Source organism: Kryptolebias marmoratus, linkage group LG13, assembly GCF_001649575.2.
Source record: "Kryptolebias marmoratus isolate JLee-2015 linkage group LG13, ASM164957v2, whole genome shotgun sequence".
NCBI classification, from domain to species: Eukaryota; Metazoa; Chordata; class Actinopteri; order Cyprinodontiformes; family Rivulidae; genus Kryptolebias; species Kryptolebias marmoratus.
In genome coordinates, this window is record NC_051442.1 from 19172919 (window position 1) to 19191103 (window position 18185).

The 18185-nt window shown below is 43.0% G+C and overlaps 1 protein-coding gene across 2 annotated transcripts; it reads right to left on the reverse strand.

Annotated features, from left to right (window-relative positions):
- Positions 1-625: 625 nt before the first annotated feature.
- akap10 (A kinase (PRKA) anchor protein 10) lies at positions 626-18167 on the reverse strand. Of its 2 annotated transcripts, XM_017412477.3 has the most exons (15): positions 17941-18167; positions 16056-16103; positions 13892-14077; positions 11427-11909; positions 9478-9576; positions 9221-9305; positions 8972-9095; positions 8652-8788; positions 8148-8292; positions 6612-6779; positions 6353-6462; positions 4984-5066; positions 2147-2199; positions 1950-2042; positions 626-1843 (listed from the first exon to the last, which is right to left on the reverse strand). In XM_017412477.3, the coding sequence occupies exons 1-15, from the start codon at positions 17960-17962 to the stop codon at positions 1838-1840; spliced, it is 1842 nt and encodes a 613-aa protein (XP_017267966.1). In that variant the 5' UTR covers positions 17963-18167; the 3' UTR covers positions 626-1837. The 2 variants fall into 2 exon arrangements, with proteins under 2 accessions (XP_017267966.1, XP_017267967.1); XM_017412478.3 differs by lacking the exons at positions 13892-14077; positions 16056-16103; positions 17941-18167 and adding an exon at positions 12233-13869.
- Positions 18168-18185: the final 18 nt, after the last annotated feature.

Genomic DNA, 18185 nt, shown 5'->3' on the forward strand with positions numbered 1-18185 from the left:
CAAGTGAATATTGATGCGTAATAATTCCTCGGGGCTGTGTTGCTATAACAGCGTCTCAGCCAATCAGACGTGGGCGTTACCTCTGCACGTGGAGGTAACCTCAGTCTGAGGCTTTCACTGGCATCATGTAAAAAGTAGTAGCGTAAAGTAACTTCTAATACACCGCGCCGTAGTTAACCTTTTAGGGTAATTCCGGCTTGTAGAAAATGCACACGATTTTATCAAACTGAAATTAACCCAAATATAAAAATAAAAGCACTAGCCAATAGAGTTGGCTGTAATAAAGTTGTCCTTTGGTATTAATTTTGCAAATATTAATTTCTACGAATCTTTTAAAACACAAGTGAAAGCAACAATTTGGGGGGGCATTAACCTGGAGTGAGATAATTATGTTGTTATCAATACATTTTCTCCTGGTTTACCCCTGTGTAGCAACATAATCAACATTGCCCCCACATGGTTAGAAATAATAACAGCCCGCACTCCTGCAGCTGGCCTGAGGTTTGTCACTTCTTCTGTTTTTATCATAAAAAAACAAACTTTTTGTATTAAAAACATGACAGCAAGAACTGTAAGTGTGGATCACTGATGCAGCTTCATCTCCAATGAACTAAGAGACCAAACATTTTGTAATAACTTTTTAAATCAAACACATTTTAAATATATTATAGGTCAAGAACACGTACATGTCAGAAAACATTAGAGGTACATGGTACCAAAAGTTTGTTGTTGTTGTTGTTGTTGTTTTTCTAGTTCCTTTCCACATTTTCGGTAAGGCTCAAAAGAGAATTTAAAAAAAATAATTAAAATTAATTGAGCGCACTTTCCAGTTTAGCAGTTCATTCATCACTGAGCTTTGTTTCAGTAATGTATTTTTAAAAACTAAGACCACCATTAAAACAAAAGACAAAACATTAATATACGGGATAAATCAGAATATCTCTCTCTATATATATATATTTATATACGTGTAGAACCTTTAGGACATGGAATTTGGAGTTTTCCAACACAGCTGGAGCACTTTAAGTTCATTAAGGAGTATTTATTCTACGCTCTGGAAAGGTGCTTCGATGTGAACGAAGAAGGTCAAAGAACTGAACCGGCTCTTCTTCTGTTTCACCGTCGTATTGCGAGATGTTGTACAGTACACAAAACGGCCAACGTAGGACAGGGAACTTCAGTGAAGGGGATGACGAAACCATTCCATGTAGACTGTGAGAGTAGCATCCAAAAAAAAAAAAAAAACCCAAACTGTACAGCGTTCCAAACCGAGACACTAAGTGTCCGACCATCACAGGGGGGAACTCCACGTGAGGCCGAAGGGTGATTAGAAAAGGTGCGGAGGCGGGTACCGTGAGGGAGCGAGCTTCACTCTTCAGTCTTTGTAACGTCCTCCTTGGGTCCGGGATAAGGACGGACAAAGCGGGAATCGTCCCCGACATGCTGCTGCTTTGTTTCCGCGTCGGCTTTGATCTGGATGAAAAAAAAAAAACAAATAAAAAAAAACGACGGACGTTTTCCTTCCTGGGGAGTGTTTTTCCTTCACTCTGATTCGATGTGGTCGCCTACGTGCGCGTCTTCATAGTGTTATGGAGTTGGAAGATTGAACAACGATGTACTTCGAGTGTTGTGTTGGTCCGTGTCTGAACAAATGCTCACGCGATCTCTCTCTCACACACACGTACACACACACACATACAGTAATTGGGGAGGTGATAAAATGCCTTGTTCCTTCTAGGAGTAATGCAGTTCGTTGCAGTGTGAAGCCCGTCTACAGTTCATCACCGGCTTGGCCAGAGTCCGCAGGGAGTGAGTGACCTTTGGTTCCTTAGTGGGGTCATAACTGCAGGCAGAGAGAAAAGAAAAAAAAAAAAAAAAAAGGACACGTAAGAGACAATGTGTCATCATCCCACACGTCTGCCCTGAGAAGACGCAGCGAGCTGTGGTACCTTGGTGGACTTGCCGGGGCTGTCGTGGTTTGACTGGTGGACGACGTCGTTCACGATCATCTTGGCGATCTGCCACGCCATCTCCTCCTGAGCCTTGATTGCAAAAAAAAATTCACAGGAAAAATCAATCGTTTAGAGTCTTTAATGCCAGTAAAGTCACACGAATATGGTAGTGTTTTACAAACGTTCCTCCCGACCTCGTTTGAGTTGCCTTGAACCCATTTCTTCATTGCTTGAGAAAACATGGAGCCTGGAAAGACGAGAGAAACGTCAATTACAACAGTAAATCTGTTCAGTACTTGAACCAAGGTCTAAAAACTAAACGCCGATCATTTCTGTTTGTAAAGTTAGATTATTCTTTCATGTTAAGTATTCAGGTCAGGAAGAGGACTGGGGATAAAAAGAGGATGTTAGAGAGGCTGAATCTCTCAGAAGGAAAGATGGGCAGAGGTTCACCGCTCTGTGAAAAAGCGTCTAAAAGTAGTGGAACAATTTCACAATAAAGTTCCTCAGAGGAAAATAGGGAAGACTTTATAAATCGTACAATTTCTTAGTTTAAACATTTAATATGATTACCATGTTTCATTGTGAAAACAATATAAGTTTATGACATTTGATCGTCATTGTAATCTGTTTTTTATTTATTTATTTTTACAATTTGCACAACATTCAAACTTCTTTGGAATTAAGGCTGTAAATTGGGGTATATATATATTATAAAAAAAAATTATATATATATATATATATATATATATATAATTTTTTTTAAATCTTCTTTTGCAGCATTTTGCAAATCTGCACATAAAGACACATGGACAGAGACAACAGATCGTTTCAACTCCTGGTTTACTTTTTTTCTAACGCTGTGCTCCGGTTTGCCCATAACATTTGACTCAGGACGCTTTCACTGCTCTCCACCCTGACACAATCACTCCAAAACTTTTGTTTCTTTAATGACGCATGCAAAAAAAGGATAAGTGCTCAATAAATGAATCTGTTAAATGATAATAATAATATTAATACTACACACTGGAGCTCTTTCTCCAGATTTTTTTTCTCCATAAAAATGCCTTAGTCTCTGTGAGCTGGCTGCTCAGAGGTGAGATTTTTATTGTGACTAGGTGCTGAGGACCATTTCTGACAGGTACAAGGTGCTGGAAGGGGGAGTTAATCTGAAACTGTGTGTTTAGGTCAGAGCATGATCTTTTACAAGCCAAAACTTTTTAGCTGTGCTCTCCTGAGCACGACTACAATCCTGTTCTACGTTCTCAAGATTGGAACTGTAGAGGTCCGCTGAAGTGATGGCTTTGACAAGAACACATTAAGCGGAAGATTTCTCTCTGAAGGGTGTCAGCGCAGCTAAAGTCCATGATTCCAACATAACTTTGTAATAATCTAAAGCCCTATTCGTAGGGGATAGGCATTATCTGGGGACCCCATTAATAAATAAACATCTGCTTTTTATGTGGCGCATTCGCTCGGGATAACCGAAGCCTGAGATTTAGCTGAAATTTACGAACATTTTCCGGATGTGATGTTAACGCGCTGCATATTGCGTAACATCCGCTTACATTGTGTGTTCAAGAAGGCGCGGGCGCCAAGGAGAAGTGTTGGCACTGGACGCGAGCAGAAACCCTTAAATTAATCGACAGCTGGGCTGATTTTGCTCCTATGGTGACCGTCACGGGTCCATCGGGTCTTGCTGTGGCCCCGGGACACAAAAGGTCATCTATGCACTCCAATGCAGCCTCCATTACCAAAAGCAAAAAAAAAAAAAAAAAAAGGACCCAGGAAACAAAAACCGCTTAATAACGGATCGGATTCCACCCACTCAGGAAAACAAATGTAAACTGTATAAAAAGTGTAAAAAAAAAAAAAAAAAGAACCAAGATCCAAGATCAGAAAAAATGTTAAAGCTGCTAAGTGGCTCATTAGTGTCGCCGTGGTAACCACACGCTTATGTCTGTCACTCCCCGACTGCCAAGTTCATGAGAGGAGGACAGAAATACAAACTGAAAAGTAAGCCTCAAACTATCCGTCACTGGGGAAAAACGATGAGTCAGATCCTAAAACGTCTTGAACCGTAAGCAGCAGAATACTGGGATTTTTACGTGTCTACAGGGTTTTATGTAGGAAATACGACAAGGTAAAAAGACCCTACACTTCCAGGTTTGAAGAGACTTCTGAGCTAAAATCAAGCGGTCAGTTTGTTAGCAACATTTCTGAAACAACTCAAAAGTTAGAGCATGTGACATCAGCCACTGTCAGTCCATGAAATAACTTAAAATCCTAAAACTTAAACTCTGATCGGGTAAAAACCACGAGAGACCACGAAACACACCAAGTCCAAGTGTCTGTGACCCGCTTTAACCCGAGCTGCAGGGCTCCAAAGAGGGCTGGGTTTCCTCGTGCGTTTCTGCACATTTCTTTTGCAAATTTCTTCTAAGTTGCGCACCGTCCTGCCACAAAAAGTCGCAGCAAACTCCTCCCAATCGAACATTTTTTTGCATGTTTTATTGTAAAGCTGCACAAGAAGACACCGGAGCTGAAAGATGACTGGCACCCTTAATAAAATACTTAATTTGCTCCTGAAATATATTCATATTTTGATTAAATTTGGGGATTGGAATGGACTCAAAGCGACAGGTACTATTCAGTTTGTAGCATTTGGCTTTTTTTTTGTTTTTCTGTCCTCCAGTTTGTGCATAAAGAGCTGGTTGCTGTCCATGATGTCAGCTCGTTGTCTCATTATAGGACGCTCATGCGAAAACTCATCAGTCAGCTGAGTGTCCAGAACTACACTCTAAGTTTATCCCTGCAATTCTCTTTAAAAAAGCAACATTTTTGTGCTGCAGCAGTGTTTGAGGGGAGGAAAAGAAACAGACATGTATATTTTAAGAAGCGCTCATAAATATTTCAGAAGACCGCGAGCTGCAGAGCAGAGGTTTTTACGGTGCAACAGGGACAGAGAAGTGCGGATAAAAAAATAAATAAATAAAAAAGCAGGTGGGAAGAGTGTGAGGTTGTCCTGTACCTTTGGATTTCTTCACGTCAGGTTCGGGCTCTGCCTCTCTGATGAACTGTCCCAACTCGTTCACCTTCCCGAAAGTCATCTTGCTGCGAAGGCAAGAGGGTGAGAATCAATGAAGACAACCGACGGAGCGGAAAAAGGAGAGAACGCATCCTCATCCTCGGGCTGCACATCCACGTAATAACCGCAATTTTAGAAAAAAAGAGGCAGGAAAAAAGGACAACAAGACGATTTTCTTTTCTTCAAAGCAGAATGGTAAAACAGAAAGTTGAAGAGGAAAATTAAAACCTTTCCGCATCTATTTTACAAGTGGACTTGCTTAAGCTCATTTTATCCACCTTATTCCTAGCCCCTCGTGAGGCTTTGCGTGAATTATGGGAATCGGAACCGACATTCGTTTACACGCTAGCAACGCGCTAATCCTCTTTCGTGACGGGTTTTAGGCTAGAAAATATGTGGGAACAGCAGCTACCGCAGCTCAAACGCGGCGATATTGTCACAACGCTACCTACAGCTGTTAAGGGGTGGGCGGACGACCTGAAGAAGTGGCCGCGGATAACCTCTGGGAGCACATTTAGCTACTTCACCGACTCGGTCGCTTCAGATGGCGAAGCGATGAGCAACCTGAAAGGCTCCGAAGCTTATCGGCATCTGCACAGTAATGTGGTTGGCCACGTTTAGCTAAAAAGAGGTGGGACACAATCTTATCTACCTTAAAGCAGACACAGAGCCCAGCCAAAGCCTTAAAACTCCACATCACCTGGGCTTTGGTTTCAGCGTCAGGTGAGATACGAACAAGCAGATCATGCAGCCGCGCTGCTGCAGCGCTCTGGATGCTGAGTTTGTTTTTAATTAGTAATCATGTCGACTGCATTATTTGACTATGTAAAAACATCGATTAATGTTTGGACTTCATTTTCAATTCAGGCATTTTCTCTGTAAATCGTGCACTGATGTACAGAGACGGTGGAATGCAGGCACAGGAGAGAATGTAGAGCTTAAAATGGCCGAAGCGTATCAGTTTTAGACGTCACAAAGCAGACTGGATCAACGAAGGCACATCTGCATCAACATTAGCTCCTACGATTGTATCGGCCGCAGTGAGCCACAAACCCGAGCTCCGCAGGGACATTTTAGTAATCACTGTTTTTATTTAATATTATACAATATCTGTCAGAAAAGAGAAATGTAACTTCTACGATGAACGCAAACTAGCAGGTTAGCAAGTAAACTGCAAACGAGCCAGTGCCCGACTGCTACTTCCGGCGTCCACAGGAAGCGAGAGCCATAATCGTTTCCACAGTAACCCTCCCAGGAATAAGGTGGATAGGTTCGTTTTCTGTGATCGCGGAAAGGAATCACCGAAACTCACCCCGCATACGGCCGCTGGTACAAAGTCTCAGGGTCCAAGCTGGAAACGTCGACGGTGATCGCCTCGTCAAAGTTCTTCAGAATCTTGATCGCTGCTTTTTTGGCACCTTGCTGTAGTGAAGATACGACAGTTGAGCAGAAACCCGCGTGACAGTAGTTCCTTTAACGAACGCAGCCAAGCGAGGAGGAGCGATCACGTCCTCATTATTCATGTAATCTGGCAGGACAGGTCTAAATGTCAGCAGACGTCCGGACCTCACCTGAGCCTGAGAGCCCTCGCTGGCATTTGAACCCGGGCGGTCGCTGTCCGCGGGGCTGCCCTGACCTTGCGAGCTGACATTCACAAACTCGTCCGCCCGCACCGAATTGATGAGGTCGCTCAGGTATTTGTAGTAAAGGTTGCTCGACAGGAAGCCGGGCAGGTACACCTGAACGAGGACAGAACGGGATGAGCGCCGCGAGTCGTGGTTTGTGTCCGACCTTTCTGTGCTGATAGGTTTCTGCTTTTCTCTGATTGGGGTCAGTTGTCAGTGGAGTTTATTGGGCAATTTATTAGTGAGACAGAGCCCAAAATCCTTATAAGAAAATTATAACTTTAGAAGACTGTAATGGCAGATTTAAAAATGATACACACATCTAAATGTTACTTAAACTAACAACTTTCTACCATTACTGCCCCAAAATCCAACACCCATCAGCTTTCTTCTAAAAAGCCCAATCGTAATTTGGGACTTACTTTTGCAACAATCCAAGCTGACAAAATGCAAACATTTTGCTGTCAAAGAACAGTTAAAGCTTCTGCCAGTGGCTCATTTAAGTCACCATGGTAACCACACACCTGTGTCTCTCCCTCCCTCACAGCACTCTTACTAGAACACGACTTTAAAGTAGAAAATTAAACCTCAAACAAACAGTAATTGTGTGGAAATTAAGTCGTATTGAAGCGACAGAAGCTTCTGGTCGTCACACGTCGATTTTTATGGGTCTGCAGTGTTTTACGCAGAAGAAATAAAGTAAAAAGACACCTCGCTTCCAGTTTTGACGAGAAAATCCAGAGCTCAGACACAATGGAAGTCAATGGGAGTTTTGTGTGCACTCTGGAGGGGTTTGAGAAATAAAATATCAGTCCCCTAGAAATTAAAAAACGCCTACACTCTGATGTATAAAGTGTGTAAGAAGTGTAAGAATTGTGGAAATAAGTAGTGTTTGCATGGAAGTCTTGGAAAGTTTAGATGGCTCAAAAGTTAGTTTTATGTGACATCACACGTTAAGTTGACCGTTTTGTAGTAAAATCTTCAAAAATCATAAAAACTTAAAAAATGTGACTGCATAAAAATCATAAAAGAGAACAAAATACCAGTTCGGTCATGTATTGGCCAGCTTTCTGTGACTGGATGAAATTCTGAATTCGAATGATTTTTCCTACTGTGGCTGAGCTACACAGCTCCAACGATAACTGGGTCTTTTTTTATCATGTCAAAATCTCATTGTTGTCCTTGGTAAAACTCTTTGCAGGTTTTTTTCCTCTAGGACATGACGTACGTCTGCTAAATGTCACAGCGCTCTATTACTACCATCAAGCTGCATGTTTTCCAAAAGCTACAGAAGGAGTAAAAATCAAAAATCAAGGTGGAAACAAAATAAGAACTTCTTTTTATGCACTGGCACCCTTTAATAAACACTTCGCGTTTCTATACTGTAGGCTTTTTATATCTTATCGTAATTCCTGAGTCCACATTCAAGAGCACGTAAATCTCCTCTGATTGTTATGAGGTGGGATTATCAGATAATCTGACCTTCTCCATGGTTGTCCAGGCCTGTCTGAGCGGAGTGGTGAAACAGTCGGGGAGAGGCCCACCCTCCCGGCAAATATTGGACTCGATCTCCATCCGCACCGAGTCGCCGAAGCCCAGTGGGTTTGTGGCCTGGAGTGAGAAATACCTGGACGGAAAAGAGAAGAAACTGAGCTCAGATTAACATACGAGGGTTTTAATTAAACTATTAAAACGAGACATAGCCTTAAAACTGCATACCTACTGACTGAGTTTATTATACTGTCAGCTAAACAAGATTTCAAGGTTCAGGAGCTTTTATTTGTTCCAATGAAAAGAAAGAAAAAAAGTTTTCAAAATCTACAGAATAACAACTAATTGATTGACAAATCCCAACATTAAATAAACTGTAGAAAAGAATCTGGCCCTTCTATTGGACTCTTTAAACTTTTAATAAAGAAGTCAGTCTGCAGGCTTTAAAAAAAAATGGTGTTTTTGAGCATATTAAGCAGCAGAGGGAGGACCTACTTGTCATAAAGAATCATGGCGTCATTCTGAGCCTCCTGGCCATCATACTGGCCCTTTTTAGCTGCTAGCTGGTTCTGGAAGTTATCTGCCGCCAACCAGAACTGCAGCACGTTCATTGCTTCTTCCTTCTCCATGTACTGTGGAGCAGACAGGAAACACACGTAATAAAAAAAAAAACCCTTGCTTGTTTTGATATCGTTGCTGTATCCCGACGTTAGACTCAGAGTCAACACGAGGCACAGGCTGTGTTCAAAACAACAACAACAACAACAAAAAAAAAAAGATTTAAAAAAAACAACAGAAGATTTGCGCCCACTCACCTCAGAGAAGTAGAAGAGAGCCGACTCACAGAACAAGATGTCAGCCAGGAACACGGAGCCACTCGTCAACACTTCAATCTGGTATTTACAGAAATGATGGCTCCGCAAGAATTCACTAAAGTGCCTGGAAATCAGAGAGCGCGTGGGAGGCGCGGACAGCCGTTAGCGAAGATGTCGAGGTGGGAAGATGGTAATGGAAACCTCGCAGTGCAAACGGTCAGGGAAAAAAAAAAAAACACACAAACTCACTGTTCCTCCAATATGGCGAAGACTACCGCCTGTGCAATGACAAAGCAGTTGGGGTCCACCATGCCGTCTTCACCACATATTTTAGCTACACAGAGAAAACACAGGAAAACCTTCTGTACTAAAAGCTATCATTTAAGACTCACAGCTTTCATGGCTTCAGACAGACTAGACGTTATTACACTGAGAGTAAAGCAACACAGATTGGTGCCTGTGTGTGTGTGTGTGTGTGTGTGTGTGACTTATCGTCTGGGTCTTACCAATGATGTCGTTTCTGATCTGTTCTGTGATGGGGATGGGCCTCACAGCATCTGGAGAGATGTACTTGGTGAAAATGTTAACGGCTTCCTTTTCGATATCTGCGAAGAAATAAACAAAAAACAACAAAAGTTAATCGTCCAGTGAAAAACAAAAGGTTTGATACGGTTCAAGTCACTGTTCTACACGCAGGAGTCATTTTAAGGGACTAATAGTTTCAAATTACAGGTAAAAATTAAGGAATCAACCAAGAAAAATAGATTTTCTCCCCAACTTGATAAGAAAACTACTTAAATTATTAAAGTACTTTCCCTCTGGTTGCAGGTAACTTCTGATAAAAATCAACTTTTAACAGGATAAACTTTCAAACAATAAATACTACCTAGTTATCATTGCCAGCTGCAGCTACTAGGTTCCCAAGTAGCTTCTCTCAGCCCAGGGGGGTCAAACTCAGTAACACAAGGGGGGCAAAACTAAAAACCTGGTCTTAGCCAGGGGCCAATTTAGATCAATGTCTACTGAAAAAATATAGAAATTAATCTTAGTTTTAAATGTAATGTCAAAAAATTCATATAGAAATATCAAATACATTTTCCCTGTTACGTATTATATAGAATTTAGAGCAAACATGCTTTAATAAACTAAGAAAAATCAAACAAATTAAAAAAAAAACATCATTAGCGTTTATTTCTTTTTCTTTATCATCAGTTCTAAATTATTTCTCTCCACTAAAAAGCCATCAACAAAAATCCAAACACCCAGCTACTAACATTTAACTTTAAAACAAGAAGAAAAAACAGAAAAAGACGACATGCACTAAAGCAGACTGGCTGTTACTGTGATGCACTTTAACTCAAGTCAGATATCCGATATCGTTTCTTGGCTGCAAGTTTATCAGCAAGAGTTTGATCGGTCCTGTTTGATGCTCTCTGTTGCCCTTTCCACGACAGAATCAAAGATCTCGGAGAAATTAAAACTTCATTTTCTTGGCTTCAAAGTAACCGTCATGAGAAGACTTCACTGAGCAAAATGAGAAGCAAAGGAGACTTGATCTGTCACAGGCTGGAGGGCCAGAGCTAACAAAATTTAAATGTTGTCTCGGGAGGCCAGATAAAATGTAACCAAGGGCCGGATCTGGCCTGCGGGCCTTGGGTTTGACACATACGACTCAGTCAGTGAAGAAAAAGCTGCCTTTCAATATTATTGTAGTGCATAAATGGCAGTTTATAAACACTGATATTGAACCAGACAATTCCTGAAGAAATATTAGAACGGTGTTATTGAAGCGACTACAACAAAAAAGAAGAAGAAAAAAAAAACTATACTGAACGATAAGTACCAGAAGCATCTGGTTACCACGTTATTTTCTATGTGTTTGAGGCGTTTTGTGTAGGTGATATGACAAGTTACAGAGACCCCTCACTTCCAGTTTTAAAGGGGTTAAATTGTGAGCTGGAAGTCAATGAGAGTTTGGATCTGAGCACTCTGAGCTCTGGGGGGGTTTAACTCCTACATTTATGGGAATCACACTGGGCAAAGAAAACAAAAATGGCCCACGTTCTGATGGATAAACTGTATAAGAGGTGGAAAGTTAGTGGGTGTAAAAATAGTCTGCAAAACCTTTGGAAAGTTTAGACAGCGAAGAAGTTATGTTTGTTAAACTGTGATTGTGTAAAAACTGCTAAAGATATACCAGTTAAATCTCCTGAACTATTTGTGATACATTTAAACTTTGGATGTTGCTTCTAATGAGAAGTAAACCTCAGCTACAGAGCTACAAACACGGCCAAGTTTTCTCACTTTATGTATTTTTGCTAATTTCATCTACTTCTACTAAAACTCAAACCACACTACTCCCAATAATAGTTTAATAGTTTAATATGGTTTTTTTTTCTAAAGCTGCAGGAAGAGCAGTGAATATCACCAACGAGGCAGTTTAAAGCAGACTCACTCTTCATGAGTTGGTCGGAGAGATCTCTCAGAGTCCTGTTCGGCTGGCCCTTGCAGGGAGTCCCCGTCCTGGAAGGCTTCCTTCTGGTGGGGGTCTCTGACCGGGACGTGCAGAGTCTCAGGTTCGACTCCGAGCTGGAGGAGTCGCGGCGGTCGGGCTGCAGGGACGGACCTCCGCTGCCGTTGTTCCGAGCGAGGTCGTTGGGCGCGTTTTGGATGGGCTCGGGGCCGTCAGGGGAGACGGCGACCGGCTCGGCCAGCGAGCTGTGCTTGACCGAGTTGAGGCTCTGCGCTCGGACCCGTGACCAGCTGGTGGAGCGGAAAGCCTCGGCCTCGAGCCAGAAGCGAACCAGGTGGTCGGCGCCCCGTTGCTCCATGAAATGCGTGTAGTGGGGCATTGCTATGTTGTCTCGCAGAACCTGGTCTACGGTCTTAGACAGCCGAGAGCGAGTCTCCTGGGGCTGATAGTTCACGCTGGAGTGACCTGAAACAGACGAGGAATCACTTCAGCCTCACTGACAACACTACACAAGTTATTCATCTCATCTAAACATACATGTTCACCCAGGAGTAAGATTTCTACTGTATTCACAGACGCTGAAGGGAACAGTTTTTCTTCCTGACACCCTGCAGCAGACAGAAGTGGACTTTCTGTGCTCAGCTCCACGATATAAACTGAGCACTTACCGCGGGTCGAATTTAAACTCCTGGGTTTTTGTTTGGAAGTCTTATAGATTTTCGTCTCTCCGTGGAACAAGAGGTGGACTGAAACTACGCAATTTCACAGATGATTTAACCCAGACAAACTTCTCTCAGCAGTGTGTCAGAAACATCTGCGTCCTGTCGGTCTTGCGGCGTGGTCAGCGGGGGCCAGCTTCTGCAGCTCGCTTTCAGAGTCCAATCGCATCAGACTCTGTGATACAGCGAGGTCTGAACACAGAAGAAAAAGAAAAAAAAACACTATCTCCGTACAGATAGCATCTTATTGCATTTTGAAATGTCTGAAATGCAGACACCATCTGCACGACATCGTCTGAAATGGGAGGCAGAAAAGACGATCCACCATTAGGTGGCATGTTATGCCAGTCAACGCTTTTTAAAGGGGGAGAAAAAACACACAAACTCTGTCAAATTGACATAAAGAGCTGTTAAAACTCACAACAGGTCAGTGTGAATAATCCCAAAGGCCTTTGGTTTGAATGCATATCTCCTTTTTAGTGTAACATGTACAATATTTGCCTAAAACTATTTAATTCACCACCTGATTAGGCCAAGAAATGGATCAACTTCATGGTTGCTGCAGCTGGTTGTTCCCTGTAGGTCACTGTGGACTAAACTTAAATGGCCAGAAGGTAAAAAATAAAATCATAAATAACCACACCTGTCTGTTAAAACTCAATCTCCTCTTTTCTTCTTTTTAATAAAAGCCACACAGAGCAATAATAGGAGCCCTCTGCGGTGTACATGTTGTTGACTGGCTTGCAGCGCAAGTTTGTCCACCTTGATCTGATTCAGCCGCGCCGCTCTCTGGCCAGCGAGCGCGCACCGGTTCTGTCTGCTACCGTTCAAAAGGTCGGCTGTCGCGGCGCCGGATGACGGCATCCAGCAGCCTAATTATAGAGCCAATCTGACTGGGAAACGAGGAGGGGGAGGAGGAGGAGAAGAGGTTTCGTCGACGTGTGAATACTGCGGGCCAAGTTCAACCTCGCAGCTTTCTGAACGAGTGGGTTTCCTACGACAGTGACGCACGACTGCCACAGACAGGATTACAGAGGAATGCAGAAAGTTGCACAAATCGCTGGGATGCTTTTGTGGTTTCAGTGATGCAAACGTTACACACACACACACACATACACGACAACACAGGAAGCCGTAACTGGGAGGTTATAATTTCAGCACCTAAGCAATGATAACCGCTTCAAGACGTCAATTTATGCAGAAAATTTAGGGATTTCATTTTTTAAGCCTCGTGTTTTTGCTATCAGTCGGCAAACTAATACGTTTGAATTACAGTTTATGCATCAGTTCCTCTGAATTGCTGCTTTCAGTTAATAACATGATTATTTTCAAGCTAAACAAGAACTTGATTCATCCCAACACAAGGTTTATGTGTTTGAAACAAACTGACTGTTCAGGTAGAAAATGAATATATTCACAGGGATTAGCTGATAAATCCTTATTCTAAGGTTCTGTTGTAACATAATTAAAGTTCGGGGTTCTTATCTAATCAAAACAATAAAGCCATCATGTTGGCTTTTGATAAATGGAGACAAATTCACCCATTTCTAATCATAAAAAAAAAAAGAAAAAAACAAACATAGATGATGAAAAGAGTAACAGTGTGTCTGTGTGTGGAAACAACAGTTGTCCTTATTTAAAAACAACCTCCTCCTTGTTAGCTGGAACGTATTTTTTCCTGCTATCACCGAACACAAAGCAGAACGCAGATAACTGCGGGCTCCGTACCGAGGTCTCCAAAGTGCGCAGCCTCCATGTGGCTCGGCTGCTTCTTGAGGATGGCCGTGCGCCCACGGGCGAACGAGTCCATGTTGGCGGATATGGCGTTGATGGCCACGTGGCTCGGCCCGGCCGCTTCCTGGATGGCATTGTGGTTCCTCAGCGCTGCTGACGGCGAGTGAGTGTTAGCCGGAGCTGCGGGGCGAAGGAGGAGGAGCGCAAAAAACGAAATTAGGCGATTTACAACAAAAAAGACACACAATGAGGTCATCCCAGTGGCCTGAATGTATGATATCAGAGGGACTTGGATGAAAAGATCTGTTTCAGGGAGTGTTTTTGAAGGAGGTCACAGTGTGTTGAGGCCTTGGGCTGGAGGTAATTAGAGAACACAGACTCCTGTGATACGTTGTAATTTTAGTCCTTATGACACCAATAGCAGCAGTGACTGAACATAAACAAAACTAAGTCAACCTAAACAGCGGGTAGGATCGTATCTGTGAAATGTTCGAACAAGTTAAAAACACGACTCAGATTCCAGGAGACTATCTGTGTTTTAGGCCTTTTGGTGCGAACTATCTATACTAGTATCATCATCATCATCCTTCAATACATTTATTACATTTATTAACTAGTAGAAACAAGCAATAACTTCAGACAGCTGTCTTCACGTGACCTTATGAGTGAAGAAATTTTGTCCCAATCGTCTTTAAAACATTGTTTCAGCTTCTTGATGGTTTCGGCCATTTATGGTCAGCTCTGTTCAGGTCCCACCACAGCATATGAACAGTTTTGGGCCAGAACACCTCGATTCTTTTCCTTCTTTTCTGCTCCGGCCTATCTGTTGTAGATCTGCTGCCGTGTGTTTGGATCCTTGCCCCGCTTCGTGACCCAGTTTGGTCCGAGCTTCCGAGCATCAGACAGACGGCCTCATATTTGGCCTCTCGGACCGTTTGGTCTACAGAGGAGTTCGCGGTTGACTCGATGACTGCAAGGAGCCCAGGTCCTGTGGCTGCGAAACAAGCCCAGATCATGCCCCCTTCGCTGCCGTGCTCGACAGTTGGTATGCAGTGTTTGTACTAATATACGGTGTTTTAGGGCTGTGCAATATGTCAAAAATATATTTGTCTCCCTTAATATCAAAGGGGACAATATCAGCAAGTCAAAGAACTGCAATAAATAGGCTGACATGAACTGCATGCTGGGAGTGCCACCGCACATGGAAAGTGTTGGCGTAAACGTGAGGAGTGAGGAAAATGTGCGTTTACTGCAACAGATGTTGTCACTGCAGCATCCAACAATAACATCCCAATCGAACCTTTTTCTTATCCTGCGCAGCCCTGCGGTGTTTGGTTTTCTCCAAATGCAGTTCAGAGTATTACAGCTGAACTTGTCTGTTTGAGGGACGTTTTTAAGAAGCCTTGAGGCTTTGAGGTTTGTTTTCGGCGCAGCTTCGTAAACCTAAGCCCTTTTTTCCCCCCAAACAAGACATAGATGTAAAGTCTTTTTTCATGTTTTATAAACTAACAGTGACCATGCTAACTGCGGCGTGGAGAGTGTCAGATGTAGCTCCTGCACAGTCTGACCTCAGGGTGACTTTGCCGGGACGTTTGCTCCCGTTTTAAAGGTTTTCCGCTCGTCAGTAATATTTTTAGTGCAAAAACGATGAAGCCTGACTTGGTTGAAATGACTTCGTGATTCTTCCCGAATTCTTCTCAAAGGTCACTGCTGATGTCTTTCCACCTTGGCGTTGTGTTAACACAGACCTCCCGACCAGCAAACTAGCAAAAGTCCTGCTTCTGTAGAGGTGCTCACACTTGCTGATGATCAATTATTTAAGCGCATTTGATCAGCAGCACCTGGCTGCTACTTTCCCTCTTTACAAAGCATCGCGAGCCGACTTAGTTTTCCACGCAATGCTTCTGCTTTTTAGCCTAGTTTTTATTAAATCCGCAACAACACAGTGCACAGCAGTTTGATTTTATCGATTTGAGGTTATATTAGTTATTAGTTTAAGACCCAGACAGAACAGGCTTTATCCCTGACTGGTAAAATCTTACAACTGCAAAAATGTTTTCTTACTTTTTCCCCCCTATAGCTTCAAAAAGAACAGACTTTTCAGTTCAGCGCTGCTGAGATTCCTTTATAAGCTCGCATTAGTCAACGATGAACTCACCTTTGTTGACTTTAGCATCTGGTGCTTTCTCAGGTTCCTTGCTTTTGGCTGTTGGGAGAACGATAAAAGCAGGGGTGTAAGAGAAGGAGCATAACATTTTGAGTCACAATACAGGGTGAGACCAGAGGGCCACAAGGTGTATGGGATGTTGAGGGGGGGTGGGGGTGATATTGTGGCAAAACAATATCTTGTTACAGTATGACATACAGTAGCTGAGAATTTGATGCTTCACTGACAAAATGGTCACTTTAAACTCGCTTCTTGGCTGCTGATGTCGAACGTGATGTTAAATGTGGAAGTGCTGTGCGCTGATATGTTAAAACCGTCGAGATCTTCCTCACTGTGCAACAAGCAGCACAGACTGTACAAAAGATGCCGTGCAGACATTAAGTCCTTCCCAGGACTGCTGGCCTCGGATCTATCAGCTCTGTTCTGTCTTCAGCTTATCTGAATGCAGCCAACTTTAACATGCATTTAAAACAAATGCGTAGCCTAGAGAGCGAGCTGGAATATGTGGTTTGTTGTTTTAAACAACAAATATCTGAAACCACTGTTGGGTTTCGCTCACCCCGCAGAACTAGAGGCAGCCTCTCACTTGTTTTTTTTTATTTTTTTTATTTTACATTTCTATCTTCAGACTGAGCTGTAGAATCGTGCCACATATATCAACTTCAGGCACTGAAATTAGAAAACAGGGTTGAGAGGTCGGGTAAAAAGGATGTAAAGATGCACTTGGGGTGAAAACGTGTCTGTCGCAGAAACAAACAGTCTGAGGCAATAAGATCAAATGGCGGTGTAAAAAAAAAAAAAAAAAGGTTTTCAGATCTGAGAGCATTTAATATTCACTGGAGCCAGGAGACTGTAGTTAGAAATGTCCAAAAGCATTTATGGACTTTAACTGAATTAACCTATTTAGTAAAACCCAGGTGTGCCCGTTTAAATCTCCCTACAAGCAGAGACACACTTCCTGTTTCCCTTTATTGTCAACCTGCTTTAAGTGAAATTTGCATGACATTTCCCTTTTTTTTAAAAAAAAAGAAAAACAGCTGCGTCAGCTACTTTTGTCCAAAAATGACCAATGAGGGCATTCTTTTTTTTTTTAGGAAGAGAAGTAGCTTCAATGCACAAGTTCCTTTACTGGTTTCCTGAGGAATCAGTGTTTAACTTGTTACACAATCACAGCCCATCAGGCTGCGCGATGGGAAAATTAACACACACACCACTTAGAAACAGCTAAATATAAAAGTGTTCTCATAAGGCTTGCCTGCAACAAATCACATGCCATTGTGTTTTGTTCAAATCATCTCAGTGGATGCTTATCCTGAGTCTACCGTAATATCTGTAATAAATGCAGCTTGCTGACCGTCGGATCAGGCTATGTTGCTGTGTTTTATTTGTCATTGCTAAGAAACAGGTCGGTTTCTCCTGCTGGTAGACATTTCTCGATGAGAATATTACATGAATTCAGTCATTTTCTTTAAACAAAAGGACCTCGTCGTGCTCTGCTCGGTAACTAAAGGCTGTGTGAAAATGACTGATAAAGTTAGCTAGCTGCGAGCTAAGCGAGGCTGTCAGCGGGTGTTTAATGCTGCAGGGACAGGGTTTTATGTCCTCGTAGACACACTGCTGTGACTGTCTGTCTGCTGGATGTCCCCTCAGGCAGATTTAACACCGGCTCAAATGAAACAGGGGGGATTTGACAGGGAGGCCGGCGCTAAGCTAACCCGCGATACTGAAGCGAGCAGCGGTAGCCGGGGGGGACAGGGGGGGACGGTCAACCCTCACCGGGGNTGACTCGTCCAAAGCCCTCGGCTCGGTCATGTAAACGCAGTCTTATCGAGGGCCTCCTCGCTGCAGCCCCGCAGCTTCGGAGCTTCTTCCTCACCTTTCCGTTTGAAAAACGACATGACGGGCTTCCCACTCCGGATGTTTCCTCGGCTCGCTTTCACCGTCCCCCGGACCCTCGACTCCCGTCATCCAAACGCATCTGGGTCGGTGGCTCCGGAGCTGGGAGCAGCTTGTTCCTGCAGCCCCCTCCCGAGCGGTGCTGTCAAATCCAAATTTTCTCCGAGTCCAAGCCCAGCTCGGTGGCCATGTTGTCAATAAACGACTTACTTCCGGGCTGCTGCG

What these genes read in the sequence shown, in the direction of transcription:
- akap10 (XM_017412477.3), bottom strand. Translation starts at nt 17,962, where the DNA reads ATGTCGTTTTTCAAACGGAAAG. An exon ending in CCTGGACAACCATGGAGAAG is followed by an intron (nt 6,780 to 8,147) that starts GTCAGATTATCT and finishes GTCCTCGTTCAG; the next exon opens with GTGTACCTGCCCGGCTTCCT. An exon ending in TTCAAGGCAACTCAAACGAG is followed by an intron (nt 2,043 to 2,146) that starts GTCGGGAGGAAC and finishes TTTGCAATCAAG; the next exon opens with GCTCAGGAGGAGATGGCGTG.